Source organism: Accipiter gentilis, chromosome 22 (genome assembly GCF_929443795.1).
Source record: "Accipiter gentilis chromosome 22, bAccGen1.1, whole genome shotgun sequence".
Lineage (NCBI taxonomy): Eukaryota > Metazoa > Chordata > Aves > Accipitriformes > Accipitridae > Astur > Astur gentilis.
Genome location: NC_064901.1, coordinates 22,628,929 through 22,649,901, shown reverse-complemented (window position 1 = coordinate 22,649,901; position 20,973 = coordinate 22,628,929). Strand labels below are relative to the sequence as shown.

At 48.0% G+C, this 20,973-nt stretch overlaps 1 protein-coding gene across 5 annotated transcripts in view; it reads left to right on the top strand.

Annotated features, from left to right (window-relative positions):
- Positions 1–20,973, top strand: part of PRDM11 (PR/SET domain 11) — a 56,177-nt gene that overhangs the window by 9,175 nt on the left and 26,029 nt on the right. For all 5 annotated transcript variants that reach the window (XM_049825164.1, XM_049825162.1, XM_049825165.1 and 2 more), the window contains exons 2-5: positions 8,991–9,109; positions 9,677–9,780; positions 17,480–17,742; positions 18,717–18,784. In XM_049825164.1, coding sequence (XP_049681121.1) covers positions 8,994–9,109; positions 9,677–9,780; positions 17,480–17,742; positions 18,717–18,784 — 551 coding nt within the window. In that variant the 5' untranslated portion in view covers positions 8,991–8,993. The remainder of the gene's footprint in view (positions 1–8,990; positions 9,110–9,676; positions 9,781–17,479; positions 17,743–18,716; positions 18,785–20,973) is intronic.

Genomic DNA, 20,973 nt, shown 5'->3' with positions numbered 1-20,973 from the left:
CTGCCATCTGGGCCAGCAGCAAGGAAAGGATAAGTTGATTGTCTAAAAGTAGAGTCCCATAAGTAGGGATCCAGGGACCCGCGTGGGTCTTGTGGGTAAGCGAAGTTTTGCTGACAGCTGTGCTTAGGAAAAAGCATGTTCCCTTAAAACAAAAGGAGCACTGGATAAATGAGAGGATGTCTCTAGCTTGCTGATGTTCATTTTTAATCAGTCTTGGTGGATTGCAGTAAATTCGGGAGACTGGAAGAGTGATTGTGTTGGGACCGTTCTGAAGATCGTCAAGTGGATGGTCCAGGAAATGATAGGTTGTGTAGCGTGACACCAATCCTGGGTAAATATAAAGTAATTCATGCTTGAAATTTGATGTTATGGAAGGTGTCTTGCACTTCTCATACAGGTCTGATTTTGGTTTTTGAGAAGCTTACCATTGGCTTAAAGAAAGATGCGTAGATGTGATATACTTAGGTACGTAAGGCAGTTAACTCAATGATGAGAACCCCATTAATATCTAATGCCAAAGAAGATCCATAAAGTACAAGTGGCTTAGGAAGTGAAGGTAGTGATTGATAGAGAGTCAGCATCCAATAAATAAACTGAAGTGGCAGTATAAACAGTAAGGAGGATGAAGGATACTCTAAGCTAAAGGACAGTATTAGCACACTAATAAATCAACTGTTTGTGGATTAACTTTAAGATGAACGTAGAAAATGGTTTTTCAGCGTCAAAAGATCAAGGCTCTGGCATTGCCTCCTTAGATGAGAGGAGCAAATAATCCAGCTATTTTAAGCTAGAGCTTGATCATTTTACAGAAGAGTCTCTGCAACATGATCTGTGGAGACTGCGTTTGCAAAGTAGACTCGATGACCCTTCCCTTCAAATGAGGGTAAGGGAGAAGCCAATTCTGCCTGACACTTGCTCAATGATGCAGAAGAAAGCATGACTCACCACTGGCAAAATGTGTGGGGGAAACAAGTTTGGTGAATTGTAGTTATTGATAGGGGAGGACGGAGTAATGCAGTTTGTTTGGTAAATGGAGCCATTGAAACAAAACAACTTTTATGCAGACAAGTGGAGAGTTATGAATCTGGAAAGGTATGTCCTGAATGTGATCTGCAAATGGGGGCTGTGTCCCAAGCAGTCCCATGTGAGAACGTGGGGATCAGAATGGGCGGGCGGCTCTGGGGAGCTTTCTGTGCTAGGTCCTAGCTGGAAAAGACGACCGTGATTTTGGACACACAGATGGGGAGGTAATGAATCAGGCTGAGGAGGTAGTTTTAGGTCTGTAACCCTTATATTTACTACAGACTCAGTTTTATATCAGCGTAGCTTTCTGGTGCCAGCATCTTGAAGTAATGTAGAGAAAATTGGAAAAGTTACATAGAAGAATGATGAAAATGGTTGGAAAGCTGAGAAGATCCTGCATGGGTACATATCCAGGGCTCTGCTAGGTATGTGTTTTTATTCAGTGCTTATCACTATTGCTATCCAAACACCCTTCAGTAGTACCTTAAGGAACAAGGCTTACATCTGCCACTTGGTTGTACTCTTATTCTGTCCTTGGGGAGACAAATGTTGGTGGAATAGCATCTTGTTTTAGTACTGGGGCTTTGCGTCTGTTTGTTTTAACTTTATAAATGTAGGTATATATTTATGTTGAAGAAGCCAAAGGCAAAGAAGTGCAACTGGCAGTCCTGACCAAAGATGGTGAGGTTTGTTACAGCCATTAACCTGGGAAGCAATTCTTTCCGTTTGCTCAAAGCAGCGTCCCAACATGCCAGGTATTTCAGCCTTTCCCACTGGGTTGCAGGGCCCTTTGAAAGAAGTGCTGACTGGTGCCCAGAACTAGAGAGATTCACATATAACTTGTCTGTGATGAGGTTTAACAATTGAAATGAACTTCTGATGAAGTGTTGGCTTCTCTTCCTCTTGCTAGACTTGGGTGGAGATTCTGTCCTATTTGTAGGCTAAAGGTAAGAGCATGTGATGTACAGGGGATCAGTCAGGTTGACCTAATTCTTCTTTCTACCCTTAAACTGTGAATCTGTGACATCAATGCAGGGAGCCAAATACAGTAAAAATGAGAAGTTTCCAGTTTAAAGGAATTATTTTTAATATATTTTAAAAATGCAAGTTACTTATTTATTCTTTCAGCTGCAATAAGTAGCTGTCTTGGCTCTGTGGCATGTCGCGCTGTTTCAGAGGCTTTTAGGCTGCATGGGAGCTTTACATTGTCAGCATCCCACTGTGGTGACTCAACACTTAATGTAGAGAAGTTGTGCCAGATAATACCTGGTTTGCAGAGGATTGTGCTGATGTGTGCCACTAGCTTACTACCCTGAGATCAACAAAGGGCAAATGCTCCCAACTGACAGTAATAGAGAATTTTGTGTCAAATCCTGTAAAGTCAGCAGCATTTTCTACCTTCACTAGAAGTCACCGTAAGACAAACTTACGACTAGTTCAGGGATTATTTCAGAAGTTCTTTTCCGTCTTCCCCCTCTGAAACGTGTCTGTCATGATGTAGATCATGGCAGGTTTTGATGATGCAGTTTGCCAGTGGACCATGTAAGAGTGACAATGTGAACGCATCTCGCATCCACTAGAAATGGCAGGAGGAGTTCCAGGCTGGCAAACGGGAATGTCCCTGTCCCCAGCCTGTGTGCAGTTGGGATGACACTGGGAACTTGGTCTTGTGGCACCCCAATGCTGTTTGTCATGTCAGTTGCTGGTCTTGAGCAAGTCATTGAAACCACTGAGAACTCTCAGCCCTCCCTGCTGTAAAATGGGTTTAAGTCTTGTGGTTTTGAAGCTTGCTCTCCAAGCTTCTTCGGAAAGCTGCAGCAAAACTGGGGGTGCTTTCCAGGTGCCTTTCTAGTAGTCCTGACCTTCTTCTGTATTTTCAGAATTCAGAACTCAAAGAAAATGTTTCTTCTCTTCTGGTGAATTCATGGCTTCCGACTGCAGTGGAGTAATTGGCAATGATTTAAACAAGTCCTAGTCGCAGCCCATGCTGCTCAAATCCTACATCATCCATGCCCTGTAATTTTCACTAATTAAGTTTGAATTTGTGACTGCCCCAGCTTGTCTCCAGCTGTGCAGGCTGCCTTCAGCCCTGCTCTGCAGCTGTCAGGGAAGAGCCCCGGCCTCACATCAAGCTGGGAGCCAGGTCATTGGCTCTTGCCCTGCCACCAGCCTTCACTGTGCCGGGACGCTGCTTTGCTGGGTGAAAGACAGTTTCGCCCACAGGAACGTTGTACTTTGGGGGGAGGGCGGAGGGGACACGTTAAGTCAGCGCTGTGGCAACTCTCAAGGCGAAAGCAATTTTCCCAGTGGAGCATGGGTTTGGTGTCTGTCTGTGGACAGTGGTCCTCCTCTGAGCAAACTGGTCCTCCCTCTTATTTTGCGAGGTCTCTTGGTGTTTGCATTGGCTGCGAGCGTGAGCTGCGTAGCCAGCCGGTACTTCATAAAGTGACCCGAAATGGTTGGCATGGCCAAGGACCTTGGTAAGTGAATTCACCTCGGGGAAGACGGTCAGCCTGGGTCTTCCGTGGCTGTTTGCAGGGGAGCTTGGAGCCTTGAATGCTGTGCTTTATTTCCCCCTTCTCGGTTCGTCAGTAGCTGACTGTTCTGGATTACTATTTCTGGTAATAATATGCAACTGTAGAAAAAGCATATGAATTCAAGCCCATCTTTCACCATGGGCCTGCACTTTAAAACGTGGTACAAGCTACGCAAGATCTTTCTTAAAAGAAGAGGGGTTGACCTCCAGAAGGCCAGCAGGGAAAAACTGAGTGAAGGAGCTGTGTGCTGAGGAGGGGATGGATTCCTACATGGCTGTTTCACATGCAAGAATGTCCCAATCTGGGAAATGTGCCAGTAAAATGTAAAATTAAAGCTCTGTTTTGGAGGCTGATCCATGCAGATAAGAGTCTGTGGCTGTTAACTAATAACTACAAGAGGGGCAGTGATAAAGGCGGCATACTTGAGGATAGGAATTCACAGGTTTGTTCATGCTTAACCCCATTTGGACGTTTTTTTCCCGCATTAGAGATTAACAGCTCAGATGTTCCTGTGTTTTGTACTTCCCTGATCGCGAGCAGTATAGTAAAGCCACCGGGCATCTTAAGATGTGTCATGCAGAAACGTGACAGGTCCTTGCCTACTTTGTAAAGAAAACGGCAGAGGTTATATGGCACTGCTGGTGAAACTGGGAAAGCCTCTTAGGATTCATAGCAGTCACACTGGTGTCCTGGGCCTGCCGAGGGGCATTGTGTGTCGTCCCATACCACGACTGCCTTTGCTGTCCAAGGGACTTGATGTTGTGTGCAAACAGCGCCTGGATCTTCACAGCATCTCTCTCACCTAGGGACTGTCCTCTCTGACGTGCTGTTAGGACTTGCAGTAGGCTGCGTGCATGCTGACATTGGGAGGACTGACTGTCCTGATGGGCACAGGGACATGCACATGGGAGGCTGAGTACGCCCCGGGATACCTTAAGCAGTAACCAAGGAGCCCGCTCTGCTTATGCTTACACGGTGCTTCTGCACATCATCTGAAATTTTCAGAGGATCTTCATATTTAAGTGTTAGAACAAACACAACTGTAAAAATTGCCCCCAAAAAACCCAAACCAATGAAGTGGAGGGAGTAAAAAGTGCAGAATGTGAACTAGACTCTCATGGTTGTGGAAAACTAAAAGGGGAGGAGAAAGGGCAAGAAAGAGAAACTAATGGGCAGTGAAATTAGGAAAAATTAAAAGCAGCTTTAAATACATCAGAAGCTAAGAGTCCTAAAAGCACAGTCATCTACTGATGCCTGGAACTGGAGAAATGTCAAATGTTTCTTTCCTGTAGCTGGCAGAAAATCTAGATGACAGTACCAGTTACAGCAGCAGCATAATGCTTTCTGTTGTAGCAGTAGCTTGGGAAATTACCAAACAACAACTACTACAGCAGTACATTTTTAAGTTTGCTATTCTGGCTAACTTGCATCCAGGGATTTTAAAAGGGCTGGCTGAGCAGCAATCTCTGGGCCACAAATGCTTTTTTTTTTTATAAAAAAAAAAGAGTATATGTAATGAGTTAGACTGAAAAAAATGTTGCATGTTAGTCATAAACAAGTAAGCTAATACTAAGTCTAATCTGGGCAAACTAGAGTACTAGGCTACCTGCAGTCTGATGTTGGCTTCCTGTAAAATAATGTAATAGCTTGTAGGGATTGGATTGGTCATGATTTAAGGAGGTGTTAATTGTAATAATGAGCCTGTGCAGATTTTTTAAAAATAGGTCTTTTCTAACATGGTGTGATTTTCTGATGTTGCTGTAATTTTGCTTGATAAAGGTAAAAGCATTGGTATGTCTTGCATGTTTAATGCACTGACGTTGTGCCACAGGTCATCGGAATAAGCAGCGAGTATGATTCCGTGTGCCACATGCTGTTGGAGCAGGCCCAGAGAGGGACACAAAAATGATCAGAGGGATGAACACCTCTCCTGTGAGGACAGGCTGGGAGAGTTGGGGCTGTTCAGCCTGGAGAAGAAAAGGCTCTGGGGAGACCTTTCTGCAGACTTTCAATACTTCAAGGGGGCTTGTAAGAAAGATGGGGACAGAATTTTTAGTAGGCTCTGTTGTAATAGGACAAGGGGTAATGGTTTTAAACTAAAAGAGGGTAGATTCAGACTAGAGAAAAGGAAGAAATTGTTTACAACGAGGGTGGTGAAACACTGGCACAGGTTGCCTAGGGAGGTGGTGGATGCCCCATCCCTGGAAACATTCAAGGTCAGGTCGGACGGGGCTCTGAGCAACCTGGTCTGGTTGAAGATGTCCGTGCTCATTGTGGGGGGGGTTGGACTAGATCACCCTTAAAGGTCCCTTCCAACCCAAAGTATTCTATGACTAAATGAAAACCTGACTAAATGAAAGGTCACAGTGTGACAGCAAAAGGAGAGCCTTTGCTGGTAGTGTATTTCTAGTAGTGTCAGCTGGGAATTGTTTTTTTGGCTTGATGCTAATCAAGAGGTGGGTGTTGGTCTCTGCTCCCAAGTAACAAGTGATAGGACGAGAGGAAACGGCCTCAGTTTGCGCCAGGGGAGGTTTAGATTGGATGTTAGGAAAAATTTCTTTGCTGAAAGGGTTATTAAGCATTGGAACAGGCTGAAGTGGTTGAGTCACCATTGCTAAAGGTATTTAAAAGATGTGTACATGTGGCACTTAGGGACACGGTTTAGTGGTGGACTTGGCAGTGTTAGATTTATGTTTGGACTTGATGATCTTAAAGGTCTTTTCCAGCCTAAACGATTCTATGATTCTAAGTTTGTCGGTGTCCTGGAAGAAAACACAAAGTTAATTTGGATGATGTTTGTAGGCAACACAAAGCGCAGGTAGGTCGCAAGTAATGAAAAGAGGCAAGTTAGCGGTGGAGTTGTGCTGACATGTATGCTGGGCGAGATAACAAGTTGTGTGAATGTCTTAAAAGCAGACACCTAGTTGCAGAGCAGGTAGGAGGGCTGGCGGTGGCCTGGGAGCTGTTGCAGGAGCTAGGGCTCTTACGGCGGCACGGCGGTTCACCGAACACAAAATCCTCAGCTGGGCATGGTGGCGAGAAAAGCAAATGCGGTACTTGGACGCAAACATGGAAATCCTGAGCAGGGGCAGGGAGCGTGTTATCTTGGTGCAAGGTGCTGCTCCCGTCAGCGCAGGAGAGCTGCGGCCGGTGCTGCGCAGGAATGTTGCTGATAAGTTGGAGGGAGTTCAGGGAGGACCGTGAGAGGGGAGAGCTGCAAAATGTGCTGTACAGTAAAAGGAGGAGCTCTGTGTGTAAAATAAACACGCGATTTCTTCTTTTTTTTTTCTTTTTTTTTCTTTTTCCCCTGCTGGAAGTATGCTATAGTTTAACCAGAGTTACAGAAGGAAGCGCAGTGGCCTGCCTCGTGCAGGTCAGACTGTGCCGTCGCAGGGTCTCTCTCGCTCCGGAATGGAGGAGTCCTCGCAAGGAAAGAGTGGGAAAGGGAGAGCCATTGTATCTTTGGAGACAGATGTCTGCATCTCTTCCTACTGAAGCCTTGGGTGTTGTGGCTGTTTTAACTCCTGTCCACCCTGTCCACCAGGCTTCCAAAATGTGGGTTTTCTGACCGAGAGCATCTGCCCCACAGCCAGCATCTGCCTCCTGTGCCAGTGCAGGCCACGCAGCTAACCATCTCCGGGGCAGCTCCCGTCCCTTCTTGGTTTTTAACATTTTTCTCCCTCCCCCAGCTGCTGCTTTTTCCCTCCTGAGCTGCTTTACTTCAGACTTTTCAGGAAAAACTTTTCCTTCTCTGTAAAGGGCAGGTAGCCCCTGCTTGCAGCACCGGCTGGTGCGTGGGGACAGGACTGGAGAGCTTCTCTCTCGCTCCGGAGAGCACAGACCAGGGGGTCAGCCTGCCAAAATAATGAACCCCTCCTTGCCCTTAATACTGCTTCCCTTCTGACTGGCTGTGGTAATTCTGAAAGAAAATGTGTCTTGTTTTGGGCATCTTGTAAAGGCTTAAAAGTGCGTGTGTTTATATGTATCTAGTTGTACTTAATGCTGAGGCTTTCCTTTCAGAGCACTATATGAATATTAACTAGTGACTCCTTGATATAGGCTCGATAAAGGTCTTTCAGGCTGCATGTTAGCATGTGAGAAGTTGGGCTGGAAAAATTAATCATTTGTCCCCTGGCACAAAGAAGAGCCACAGAGGCTGGGAATGGCATTCTGGCTTGCTGTAAACAGGGCACAAACGTACACCAGATTTCCACGGTGCTCAGTCCCATACAAGCACGTGTGGAATAAGAAAATTCCTGTCTTCAGAACACGAATTTCGGGATGCCCAGAGCCGAATTGTGATGGAGAAGGGCTTTTCCACCAGCTCCCCTGACAGAAGGGGTCTGATCAGCTGCTGAGGCCCCTCTGCTGGGCACTGCGAGCGTGCCGTCGGGCAGCAGGCGTGGAAAGGGGGGGTCACAGGGGACTTTGGGGGGAGCAGCTGTGAAGTCTGATCTGGTACGGAGCCTGAGAGCGGCCAGTTTGTGTGCCTTGGAGGAAGTCTTAAGACGAATGCAGTAGAGACAGGCGGTGCTCTGCTTTATTCCTTGTCTTGAGCTGGGATGCTCTGAAGCTTAGTGGCCCTTCCAAAAATCTTAATTAAACCCATTCCGAATTATCATCACTTGCCATATCAATATTTTCTCTCCAACAGCATCCCATGATGGGTGGAGGAGGGAATTGTTATCGTTTTGGAGCTTGCTGTCCTTAGACATCATTAAGTGGTTCCTGGCTCTTGCATTGAGCTGAGGGAGAAGCATTTTCACCACAGCAGCTTGCGTGCCAGAAGGGTGGTGGTAGCTCAGCTCTGGTCGTCGCAAGGGACAGGAGGATCAAGAGCATGACTTGTGCAATTCGGGGGAGTCTGGCAGAGTGCTGTAGGCACTTAACCTGTTTGTCAGAGGTGTCTGGAGTGCACAGAAAGCTCTGTCTGCAGGGGTGTAGTACACCACGCTCCGTTCCCAGATGGCAACTGGCATATATTGTATCTGTAGACAGATCCTGGTTCATGCCACGACTTGCATTCCTCTTTCTTGTCATTCTGTCCCCAAAGACCTGGTCTGAGGTAGCGGTGCTCCGTTTTTCCGTAACACATCCCACCCACCAGTCTTAAATTACATGCGTGACATTTTTAATGGGCTCTGTGGAGCATACTTCAGATTCCTGGTGCCTCAGGTTGCTTCATGGTGTCTCACGCTCTTCACCTGACCTGCGACTGAACTGCTCTTTCCTCCCCAGCATGGGAAGAGCTTTCCACCTACATGTGCACGTAGTTGCCCCAGTATGTGATGGCAGCTCTCGATGCCAGGAGGGAGCCTGCTCTGCTGGCTGCATCCTGGACTGGGGGAGGAAGGCTGTGGTTCCTGGGGGAGGAAGGCTGTGATTTCTTGGCCACTCATTTTTCTCCTCCCTTCCTTTGTTGTTTTTCAGAACATGAGTGAAAACTTGAAGGACTGTTTGATCCAGACCCAGGCTTCCTTAGGGGAGATGGTGACGATAAAAACAGAGGCCTGCTCTCCGCGCCGGGACCAGGAGTATGGACAGCCTTGGTACGCGGCTGAGCTTCGGTCCGATGTACTGTAACCCCCTTCTCTCTACCTCCCTTCCAGCTTAAAGTTGATTTTGTGAGATATACCTGAACTTCTCAAAGTTATTAAAACCCTCCCTTGTGAGGTCTGCCTTGAGGTGTATGACAGGGGTGGTCACCTACTCATGTGCTAGGTACACATCTGTTATATATGCTAGTTCGCATCGGGCTTTGTGGCGCTGGCATGTGTTGAGGGTGATGCCTTGCCTTTGAACCGCACGTTTCCCAGGCTGTAGCACCTCTCTGCTGGTGGGAGTCCCCTCTGCCACTCTCCTGCCCAGTGTAGGACGTGCCACACGTGTGCCATGCATGGAGGTGCTCTAGCTGAAGCCACTACCTGCTGTAAGCTTTAGCCTTAAGCTGTCTCAGGCACCAGCTTTTGGCAGGTTGGATGGCAAGTTAAATCATTTCTCTGCTGCTGGTGTGGGGAGTAAGAGAGTTGGTCAGGCCCTGTTGCCTCTGCTCCTCTCTGTGTGCAGTCCCAACATCTTGGTAGTTTAACATCATCTTTCTGTTGTTCCCTTCCCAGCTCTGGAAGGCCTGACCCACAGTCCATGGAGGTGGAGCCCAAGAAACTGAAAGGGAAACGGGATTTGATCATGACCAAGAGCTTTCAGCAAGTGGATTTCTGGTGTAAGTGTCTTGTGACTGAAGGAAAAGCAACACTGCTGCTTATATAGGCTTCAGTCTTTCCTACTCGGCACCTTGCCAGTTTGGGGCAGTGTGGTGGGTTGACCCTGGCTGGATACCAGGTGCCCACCAAAGCCGCTCTATCACTCCCCCTTCTCAGCTGGACGGGGGAGAGAAAAATATAACGAAAGGCTCGTGGGTCAAGATAAGGGCAGTTTAATAAAACGATAGCAAAGGTTGCGCGCGAAAGCAAAGAAAAAAAAACAAATGATGTTACTCTCTACTTCCCATCAGCAGGCGATGTCTGGCCACTTCCTGGGAAGCAGGGCTCCAGTACGCGTAGTGCTTGCTCCGGAAGACAAAAATGTCCCCACCCCCGTCTCCCTTCACTTAGCTTTTATATCTGAGCTGACGTCATATGGTATGGAATATCTGTTTGGTTAGTTTAGGTCAGCTGTCCTGGTTATGTCCCGTCCCAAGATCTTGCCCTGCCCCAGCCTGCCATTGAGGGGAGGGCAAAAATGTTGGAGAGACAGCCTTGATGCTGTGCCAGCGCTGCTCAGCAGTAGCCAAAACACTGGTGTGTTATCAACACCTTTCTAGCTACAGAGCTGCAGAGCACAGTGCTATGAGGGCTGCTATAGGGAGTACTAACTCCATCTCAGCCAGACCCAATACAATCTCCACCCCTTATTCCATACCATTTGCGTCCTGCTCAGGTCCCACATAATTTAATACAGATATCTTCTAACCATACTATTGTATTTAATTCTCATTACTGAAATCCTTTCTTACCAACACTTACAACTGAAACTACATACTTAAACAACTTTTATACCCAACGTACAGATTTATACATTCTTATTAATTACTATCCCTTGTCCTTTAAGAGATAGATATTCCAGGGGCTTCTTCCACTCCTTCAGATGTTCACACACAGGTTATGACTTGGGCCCCATCCATCAAGATGAGTGGTCAGGACAGGAGAAGCAGTACGTTCAATCGTTGGGCACCAACGTCGGCTTGGTTTGGGTCACCGATGCACTTGTCTGGTTCCTTGCGAAGTTCACTCCTCTGCAGTTCAGGTCATTCCTGCTACATTACTTCCTGCAACATACAACTCACATCACAGATTATTTTTCCCCCAAGGTTAAATGTCCTTGAGGCACACACTGGGTCTCCCCATCCTTCCGCATTACCCACCAAGTACACCCAGGTCCCTGAGCAAAGACAATCCCACGAATGGGTTTGCCTTTTCCCATGGGAGGTGCAATCCACACTGCCTTCCCCAGCCACTTCCCCATGTGCACCACGGGGACCTTATCTCCTCCCACAGTATGTAGGGGTTTTGTTTGGGCAGGACCAGGACGGTTAGCAGATCCTCTAGAGTTAACTAGCCAAGTGGCTTCTGCTAAATTTGCATCCCAATGCTTCCATGTCCCATTGCCTAGCGCTCTCAACATACTCTTCAACAGTCCATTATATCTCTCAATTTTTCCAGATGCCTGCGGGTGATAGGGTATGTGGTATACCCACTCAATGCCATGTTTCTTTGCCCAGGAGCTTATAAGGTTATTTCGGAAATGAGTCCCATTGTCTGATTCAATTCTTTCTGGGGTACCGTGTCGCCATAAAATTTGCCTTTCGAGGCCTAAGATGGTGTTTCGGGCAGTGGCATGGTTTACAGGATATGTTTCTAGCCAACCAGTAGTTGCTTCCACCATGGTGAGTACGTAGCACTTGCCTTGGCGTGTTCGTGGCAGTGGTCCAATGTAGTCAATTTGCCAGGCCTCGCCATATTGAAAACCCAACCACCGCCCTCTGTTCCAGGGAGACTTTACTCTGGTGGCTCTTTTGATTGCAGCACATGTTTCACATTCATGAGTGACCTGTGTGATGGCCTCCATGGTCAGGTCCACCCCTCGATCACGAGCCCACCTATATGTTGCATCTCTCCCTAGATGTCCCGATGTCTCATGGGCCCATCGAGCTACAAATAGCTCACCCTTACGCTCCCAGTCCAGGTCCACCTGAGCTATATCTATTTTGGCAGCCTTGTCTACCTGTTCATTGTTTCGATGTTCTTCAGTGGCACGGCTTTTGGGCACGTGAGCATCTACATGACGTACCTTTAGAGTCATGTGTTCTACACGGGCAGCAATGTCCTGCCACAATGCTGCTGCCCAGATGGGTTTACCCTTGCGTTGCCAATTGGTCTTCTTCCACTGCTGTAGCCACCCCCATAGGGCATTAGCCACCATCCAGGAGTCGGTATAGAGGTAGAGTACCGGCCACTTTTCTCGTTCAGCAATGTCTAGAGCCAGTTGGATGGCTTTCACTTCTGCAAACTGACTTGACTCGCCTTCTCCTTCAGTGGCCTCAATGACTTGTCGTGTGGGGCTCCACACAGCAGCTTTCCACTTCCGATGGTTCCCTACCACACGACAGGATCCATCAGTAAACAGAGCATAACACCTTTCATCTTCTGATAACTCATTATATGGTGGTGCCTCTTGGGCACGAGTCACCTCCTCAGGTGATGCTCCAAAATCTCTGCCTTCTGGCCATTCCATGATCTCTTCCAGAATTCCTGGGCGGTTAGATTTCCCCAGTCGAGCCCGTTGCGTGATCAATGCTATCCACTTACTCCATGTAGCGCTGGTTGCATGATGTGTAGAGGGGATGTTTCCTTTGAACATCCAGTGTAGCACGGGCAATCGTGGTGCCAAGAGGAGATATGTTTCTGTACCAACAACTTCTGAAGCGGCTCGAACCCCCTCATATGCTGCTAATATCTCTTTTTCAGTCGGGGTATAGTGAGCTTCTGATCCTCGGTACCCCCGGCTCCAAAACCCTAATGGTCGACCTCGGGTTTCTCCTGGTGTTTTCTGCCACAGGCTCCAGGTGAGACCATGTTCCCCAGCTGCAGTGTAGAGTACATTTTGTACATCTGGTCCTGTTCGGACGGGCCCAAGAGCTACTGCACGAGCTATTTCCTGTCTGATATGCTCAAAGGCTTGTTGTTGTTCAGGGCCCCATTCAAAATAGTTCTTTTTCCGCGTTACTCGATAGAGAGGGCTCACAAGCTGACTATAACCTGGAATATGCATTCTCCAGAACCCCACAAGGCCTAGGAAAGCTTGTGTTTCTTTCTTGTTAGCTGGTGGAGACATAGTTGCTATCTTGTTAACCACATCCATAGGGACATGACGGCGACCATCCTGCCATTTTATTCCCAAGAACTGAATCTCCTGTGCAGGTCCCTTGACCTTACTTTTCTTTATGGCGAAACCAGCTTTCAGAAGAATCTGAATTATTCTTTTTCCCTTCTCAAACACTTCTTCTGCCTTGTTGCCCCATACGATGATGTCATCTATGTATTGTAAATGTTCAGGGGCATCGCCTTGTTCCAGTGCCATTTGGATTAATCCGTGACAAATGGTAGGGCTGTGCTTCCACCCCTGGGGCAGCCGATTCCAGGTGTATTGGACACCTCTCCATGTGAAAGCAAACTGTGGCCTGCACTCTGCTGCCAAAGGAATGGAGAAAAATGCATTGGCAATATCAATTGTAGCATACCATGTGGCTGCCTTTGATGCCAGTTCATATTGAAGCTCTAACATGTCTGGTACAGCAGCACTCAATGGCGGTGTCACTTCATTCAGGCCGCGATAATCTACTGTTAACCTCCATCCTCCATCAGACTTCTGCACTGGCCATATAGGACTATTAAAAGGTGAATGAGTCTTGCTGATGACTCCTTGGCTCTCTAGGTGATGAATCAGCTCATGGATGGGAGCCAGGGAGTCTCGGTTTGTCCGGTATTGCCGACGGTGCACTGTCCTGGTAGCGATAGGCACCTGCTGTTCTTCAACTTGCAGCAATCCCACAGTAAAGGGATCTTCCGAGAGGCCAGGCAGGGTAGATAGCTGTTTGATCTTCTCTGCATTTACAGTGGCTACACCAAAAGCCCACCGGCACCCCTTTGGGTCCTTGAAGTACCCTCTCTTGAGGTAGTCTATGCCAAGGATACAAGGGGCCTCTGGACCGGTCACAATGGGGTGCTTTTCCCACTTGTCCCCTGTCAAGCTCACTTCAGCCTCCAGTATAGTCAATTCTTGGCATCCCCCTGTCACTCCAGAGATCCAGATGGATTCTGTGCCCCTGTATCCTGATGGCATCAGTGTACACTGTGCACCAGTGTCTACCAAAGCCTTATACTTCTGTGGGTCTGATGTGCCAGGCCATCGAATCCACACAGTCCAGTATATCCGATCATCCCTTTCCTTCTCCTGGCCGAAGGCAGGGACCCTCTATTGCTGTTCCTCATCAGAATATTCACTGTCCGATCCTTGCGGTACCAGACCAGAAGTCCCCTCACCAGAATCAAGGGAGGTGTTTTCAGTTCTTCTATGCCTGGAGGATCGCTGAGTGCCTTCTTGGGCCTCTACAGCAACTACGCTGACAGCCTTCTTCTTGGGTGACCCCTTCTTAACAGCTGTCTTCCCTCTCAGTTCACGTACGCGGGCTTCCAGCTTAAAGGTGGGTTCACCATCCCACTTCCTCATGTCCTCCCCTTGGTCACGCAGGAAGAACCAGAGTGTACCACGTGGCATACGCCTAGGGCTCCCTTTCCCTCTGACTGGGGCAGGGGAGAACTGATTTCTTGGAGCATCCCTAACAGCCAAGGCACTGTCCTGTAGGGATGAGGAGACACAGAGATTTTCCTCAAAGTTTTGGAGCCAAGACGACACTTTCTCCACAGTTGGTGTTTCCATATCTGGACAATACATTGCTGCCAAGCTGTTAGAATACGACGCTGGGGCACCTTGAATCACCTTTCGCCACATGGCTCGTGTGCACAGGACATCCTCTGGGTCTTTGGAAACTTCCTCGTCATCTAGATCACTGTAGATGACTTCCACCACTGCTAACTCTCTCAGGTACTGAATGCCTTCATCTGCAGTAGTCCACTTTTCTGATGAATTTACAAGATCTTCCTTGAATGGATATCTTGCCTTCACACTTGAGAGGAGCCGGCTCCAGAGACTGCAAATTGCTGCCTCTTTCCCAATTCCTCTTTCAATTCCCCGGTTTCTAGCGAGGGATCCCAGCTGTTGCGCTTCCTTGCCTTCCAGTAGCTGACTATCAGCCCCGTTATCCCAGCATCGGAGCAGCCAGGCAGCAATCCGCTCACCTGGCTGGCGGCTGTAATCTTTCCGCAAGTCCCGAAGTTCTGAGGACGTCAGGGACCGGGTAGTTTCTGCTTCTTGTTTAAGTTCCCTCACTCCTTCCTCCAATTTCCTTATCGAAGGACCAGCTTCTAAATCAAGCCTTTCCTCTTCTTCTTCTTCCCTCACTAATCGATGGTATGGACCCGTTGATCTCCTTGTCCACTGTTTCCGTTTCACTACTGGGGCAATTACTGTAGTTGTTGTTTGGGTCCCTATCTCGAGCATCGTGTCCTTAGATGCAGTCTGGGTCCCTGCCTCAACCATGGTCCTCTGAGAGTATTGAACTGTGGCTCGGTAGGCATAGGCCAGGCCCCAGTACAGTGCAAGAAGCTGCTGGTTTTCATTGGGATAGGCAAGGCACCCTTCTATCAGGTGACGTGTCAGTTTGCCAGGGTTACTTGTCTGTTCGGATGTAAAATCCCAGATTATGGGAGGTGATAACCGTCCTAGGAATCTGCCCAAATCCTTCCATATACCCTGCCACCCAGGGACTGGTCGCTTGAGGGCACATTTCAATATTGCCTCACCTAAAACTTGCCTCCTCTTATACCAGGAAGAGACCAGGTTCCACAATACCCATAATATGCCACCAGTATTAATTATTAGTATTGAACAGCTCACGTAAGGGTGAACAAGGACCTCGGGAGCCTGCATAATAAAACCATTCACATCAATGCCTGGTAGGGAGAGGGAGATGTGTTCCCTCATCTCCTCCACAAGATAGCTCCCACAACACAGCAAAGCCATCACTGCCAGGACAAAGCACATAGACACTATTTGTATTAGCACGTTCCCACGTTCCTTCATTCTCCACACAAGATAACTCCCACAGCACAACAAAGCCATCAGTGCCAGGACAAAGCACACAGCCATTATTTGCATTAACATGTTCCCAAACTCAGCAAGCTAGAGATAAGCAAGCAGCTAACAAGCTCTGTGACCTGCACAGGAGCTTGCCACTTAATAACTAGCTATAGAACGCTTAATGCAAAACTGCCGTTGTCGTGCCCCACGTTGGGCGCCAAAAAGGACTGTGGTGGGTTGACCCTGGCTGGATACCAGGTGCCCACCAAAGCCGCTCTATCACTCCCCCTTCTCAGCTGGACGGGGGAGAGAAAAATATAACGAAAGGCTCGTGGGTCAAGATAAGGGCAGTTTAATAAAACGATAGCAAAGGTTGCGCGCGAAAGCAAAGAAAAAAAAACAAATGATGTTACTCTCTACTTCCCATCAGCAGGCGATGTCTGGCCACTTCCTGGGAAGCAGGGCTCCAGTACGCGTAGTGCTTGCTCCGGAAGACAAAAATGTCCCCACCCCCGTCTCCCTTCACTTAGCTTTTATATCTGAGCTGACGTCATATGGTATGGAATATCTGTTTGGTTAGTTTAGGTCAGCTGTCCTGGTTATGTCCCGTCCCAAGATCTTGCCCTGCCCCAGCCTGCCATTGAGGGGAGGGCAAAAATGTTGGAGAGACAGCCTTGATGCTGTGCCAGCGCTGCTCAGCAGTAGCCAAAACACTGGTGTGTTATCAACACCTTTCTAGCTACAGAGCTGCAGAGCACAGTGCTATGAGGGCTGCTATAGGGAGTACTAACTCCATCTCAGCCAGACCCAATACAGGCAGGAAGCAGGGAAGAAAAAGCTGGGGACAAATTTGTGCGATCTCCTGAAAAGACCAGCACGTTTGATAACGAAGCTGTTGCACAAAAGCAGCCTGTCCATCATGGGGCTGTGCAGCGGTAGGGAGGTTGGTGGAAGGCATGCTGGAAACATGAAAATGTGCATGTGGGAAAAGCCCAAGAGTCTGCAGAACCCAAAGGCTTGAATTCAGAAACAGTGAAGGGAGCACTGTGTCAACGACAACTCTTTCCCCCCTCCCCGTATTCTGGGTAAGAAAACTGGTGCTGGTTACATTGGCATACCTACAAAATATCAAACTGTAGGCCTGGGTCCTTGTCTGATTGCAGGGCAAGCGCCTTGGGATGCTGCCTTTCTCCCAAGCACAGAATAAAGGCTGTATGATGAGGGTATATTTTTCCAGGGATGTTTGTTTTAGTTCCCCTCGGGTGCGTGGGGAATCAAACCTTTTGACCTGAGGACATTGCCACTGACCAGGGATGTGCGAGGAGCCCGCACCCTCTGTCTCTGCAAGTGGAGATGGGGTCTTTCCCTGCGCACGTGGCCAGTCTGCGTAGGGTACCAGGGCTCATGCAAGCTCAGGTGTTGGTTAGGCAGGCATGGCTTGGGGCACAGCCCTTGTTGAGAGACGCGTGGCGAAATGAGTTGAGCAGCCGCTGAAGCATCTGTTTGTGTGGAGGTTGGAATTTGGGGAGGGGACTCAGCTGGGCCGGGGGGAGGATGGGGAGCTGGGGCATGCTGGCCTGAGCACTGTGCGTCCTATGAGCTATGTGAGCCTGTACAGGCATTGCATCTGCCCAACCTAACCCCTGCTCCCCTTGCACCCACAGTTTGCGAGTCCTGCCAGGAGTACTTCGTGGATGAGTGCCCGAACCATGGCCCCCCGGTGTTCGTGTCTGACACCCCAGTGCCCGTTGGCATCCCTGACCGGGCAGCGCTGACCATCCCGCCTGGAATGGAGGTGGTGAAAGAGCCCAATGGGGAGAATGATGTGCGCTGTATGAATGAGGTGATCCCCAAAGGTCACATCTTCGGGCCGTATGAGGGGCAGATCTCTAGCCAGGACAAGTCCGCAGGATTCTTCTCGTGGCTGGTGAGTGACGAGTCTTCCCAACGAAGTGATGCCCCAGCCATGCAGCTCAGAGCTGGGGGACTCGCGGGTCTGTGGAGCCAGACCTTAGCCATCTTTCCCCTTCTGCAAAGATCTTCCACTGACCCACATGGGCAGTAGGCGAACATCAACCTGCCATAATTATTAGAAGTTTAAGGGTTTTGATATGTGAAAGGAGACCAGGTGCCATGGCACCCAAGTTCAATTCGCAGCTGTAGGAAGCAGAGCTTGCTTCTCCTTTTCCTCTTGCCATGTTCTTCCATCCTCACTCAACCTCTACGGCTCCTCCAGTACCTTTCTCTGCTCTCATCATCATTTTGAGGATAGAAGAAGGATTGTATCTAGATATTGCAAAGCTCTCTCACAGGCCTGCAGTATTCTTCCCAGCCCGCTTGAGCAGAACAGGTGGCTCAAGAGGCCAGGAAAGAGGAGATCCAGTCCATCAGGAACTGATCTACATGCAGACTCCAGCACCAAACCCCGTATTTTTTTTCCCCTAGTACTACAGGCCTTGGTTAGCCTATGAGAAAGAGATGTCACCAGATTGATGGATATTAATTATTATGAGAAATGAGATGTGGGACTTAAGTTACAGGTGCGAAAAAATTGAGAGCTGCTGATATGAAATGCTGCTCATGCTTTTCTGTTTGTGTCGCAGCCCTGTCCTGGAAGGGAGGATAATTTTCTGTATCTCAGGACTGTTAACAGTTTTGTCACCTGCATCCATGGTTCTGTATTAGGGATATTTGTACATAGGAAAATGCCTCTTAGTTCAGAGAAGCCTCCACACACGTGTCCAGCGCAGCAGCCTGTAGTACTAGGAGAGCTGAGATTCATGGCCTAGAGTTTCATGTCCTGACTTAAGGCTGGAACTGAAGCAGTGATTTGAGAGTCGTAGACCTTTTCCTGACTGGACCAGCTAGTTGACATGCTGCATCTGTTCTCTTGTTCTGCAGATTGTTGATAAGAACAACCGCTACAAATCCATCGATGGGACAGATGAAACCAAAGCAAACTGGATGAGGTGAGTCCAGTTCTCTTCTGCCTTCCCTTTTGGGGTTCTGTCTTCCAGAGAGAGGCCATCAAACACCCCTTGTTGTTTTGTGTGACAGAAAAACAAACCAAAGTGCCATGACCCCTTCTGTAAAGGGTGTGCTTGTGCTCTTTCAGTTTATTGTGGTGAATCCTTTGGAGTCAGATTCAATGAAAGGGACTAAAACAAGGATGTGTGTATGGAGGATGGCTATTTTCTGGAATGATAAAGATGATCCTATTTATCTACTCTTACAAATGCTGACAGGTCTCACTCCATTATTTTTATTTATTTATTTATTTATTTTTACTTTATGTTCAAATATTTGCAAAATGCTTTGCATTATCCCCAGGGTAACATTTGATTCTGTTTGGGGTTTTTTTGTCCTTTCCCATTTGACAGACATTGGAAGAGGTGCTTTTTTTTGTTTTGTTTCTGGGCTTCACTTGCAACAATTGTCTGTGGTGGCTGTCATCGTAGTGTCAGCTTTACTGTGTTAGGAGAAACATGGAGTGAGTTGCTGCAGCTCGGAACGCAGAAATCATGTGTGTGCTTGCGCTCCCTCTGCCGGCCCCGGGACTCAGCAGAGCAGAACCCAAATACCAGTCAGTACTGAACCAGGAGTGGGGCTGGCTCTGGTTTGTTAACTGCAGCAGTAATGGAACATGTTTAACCATGCTGCAGTGCTTCAGGTATTGGTGTGTATCTGCAAAATGTATGTCACTCTTGCAGCCTTCTGAGGCGGAGGCAAAGCACTGAAGTGCCTCCTGTGTATGGAGAGTCACCAGAATGGGGCATTGCTGCACACTGGTGCCCATCCCACATTCAGACCAATCCTGCTTTCAGGGGTGAATTTTGGAAGCGGTTGTTGTCAAGAAGGCATTTAATGCAAGGGTAAAGCAGTGTGGGAATTAACTGGTTTGTTGGCCTGGATGTCTAGGATTTTCAGTTGTCACTCGTTAAGGGAAGAGAGAGCATGAAGTATAGGTAGATGCAAGACTGAACTAGCTGGTCAAATCTGGTTGCACCACTTTTGCTCCATTTGAGTCTTCACGTGGATAGCAGCTGTTCTGACACTTAACGTTCATAAAGTTCAGCAAAGGATCTCATTTTTCTGTAAGAATTCCAAACATTACAGTTGTTCATTACTGGATGAGAGAAAATGCTAGACCTGGGCTGAGACTGGAGTTGTCACTCCAAAAAGAAGCAGTGGCGTGGTGGACAGATTAGGTAGGGGGACATATATCTTGAAGTAAAGAATGCAAGTTCAAAAATCAGAGTGAGATTTTTTTCTGCTGGATCTTTATTTGATCTGGGTGACAGTGAAGCTGGGGGAAAACACAGTCTTGGAAAGCAAAACTCCTATGATGAACTCTTCTTCCTCCTGCCACGAACATAAGCTTGATATCTGGGTTTAAATAGGCACTACTCATGGTCCCAGCACCAAAGAACAGAATGTTCTTGTCTAAACTTGTATTTGCCATGGTTAAGTCTCAAGACGAGTGTGGTCTGGACCATTCTCTACAGCCTTGAAAAGCAAGGAGGTTATGGTTTTGTAGAAAGGGGATGTTTGCAACTCTTCTGGGGAAGGTTGTATCAAAGGACCTGTGCAGGCTATACCAGTCTTGCTGATCTTTCTGGTTTTACTCTTGAAAATTGCTTCCAATAGCAGTATTATGTAGAGTCTGACTGACAGTTCAAGTGGAGATAGTGGCCCTCAAAAAGCCTTGGTTTTGTTTGTTAGCAGTTTTCAAACAGAAGGTGCACTCGCTATCCAGTGCTAGGACATTACCTGTCATGGAGATTACCCACAGAAACTGTACTTCCAGGACGCTGTAGACAGCGCTCTTTTTGTTTTTCAGATGGTGCTCTTTGCCATCACTCACAGATGGAGTGCTTTGCAAAGCAGATCTACTCACCCTCTGGGTAGGTGGGTATGGCATGGGGAGGGCAGCTTGGGCTGACTCCTCTCTCTTCTTGTAGATCTGGCTATTGTTTTTGTTGTTGATTACCCCATTCTCATGTTCCCACTGAGGACAATGTGTACACTGCAGCACTTGCTGGTTTAATTTCAAGTGACTGTTTACCCAAGGCAGTGGATGACAGGGAGGAAGGAGTCCGAAGCGTAGCAGATGGCATGGCAATGGTAACATCCTCTTGCCCTTTCCCTCTTCAGTCAG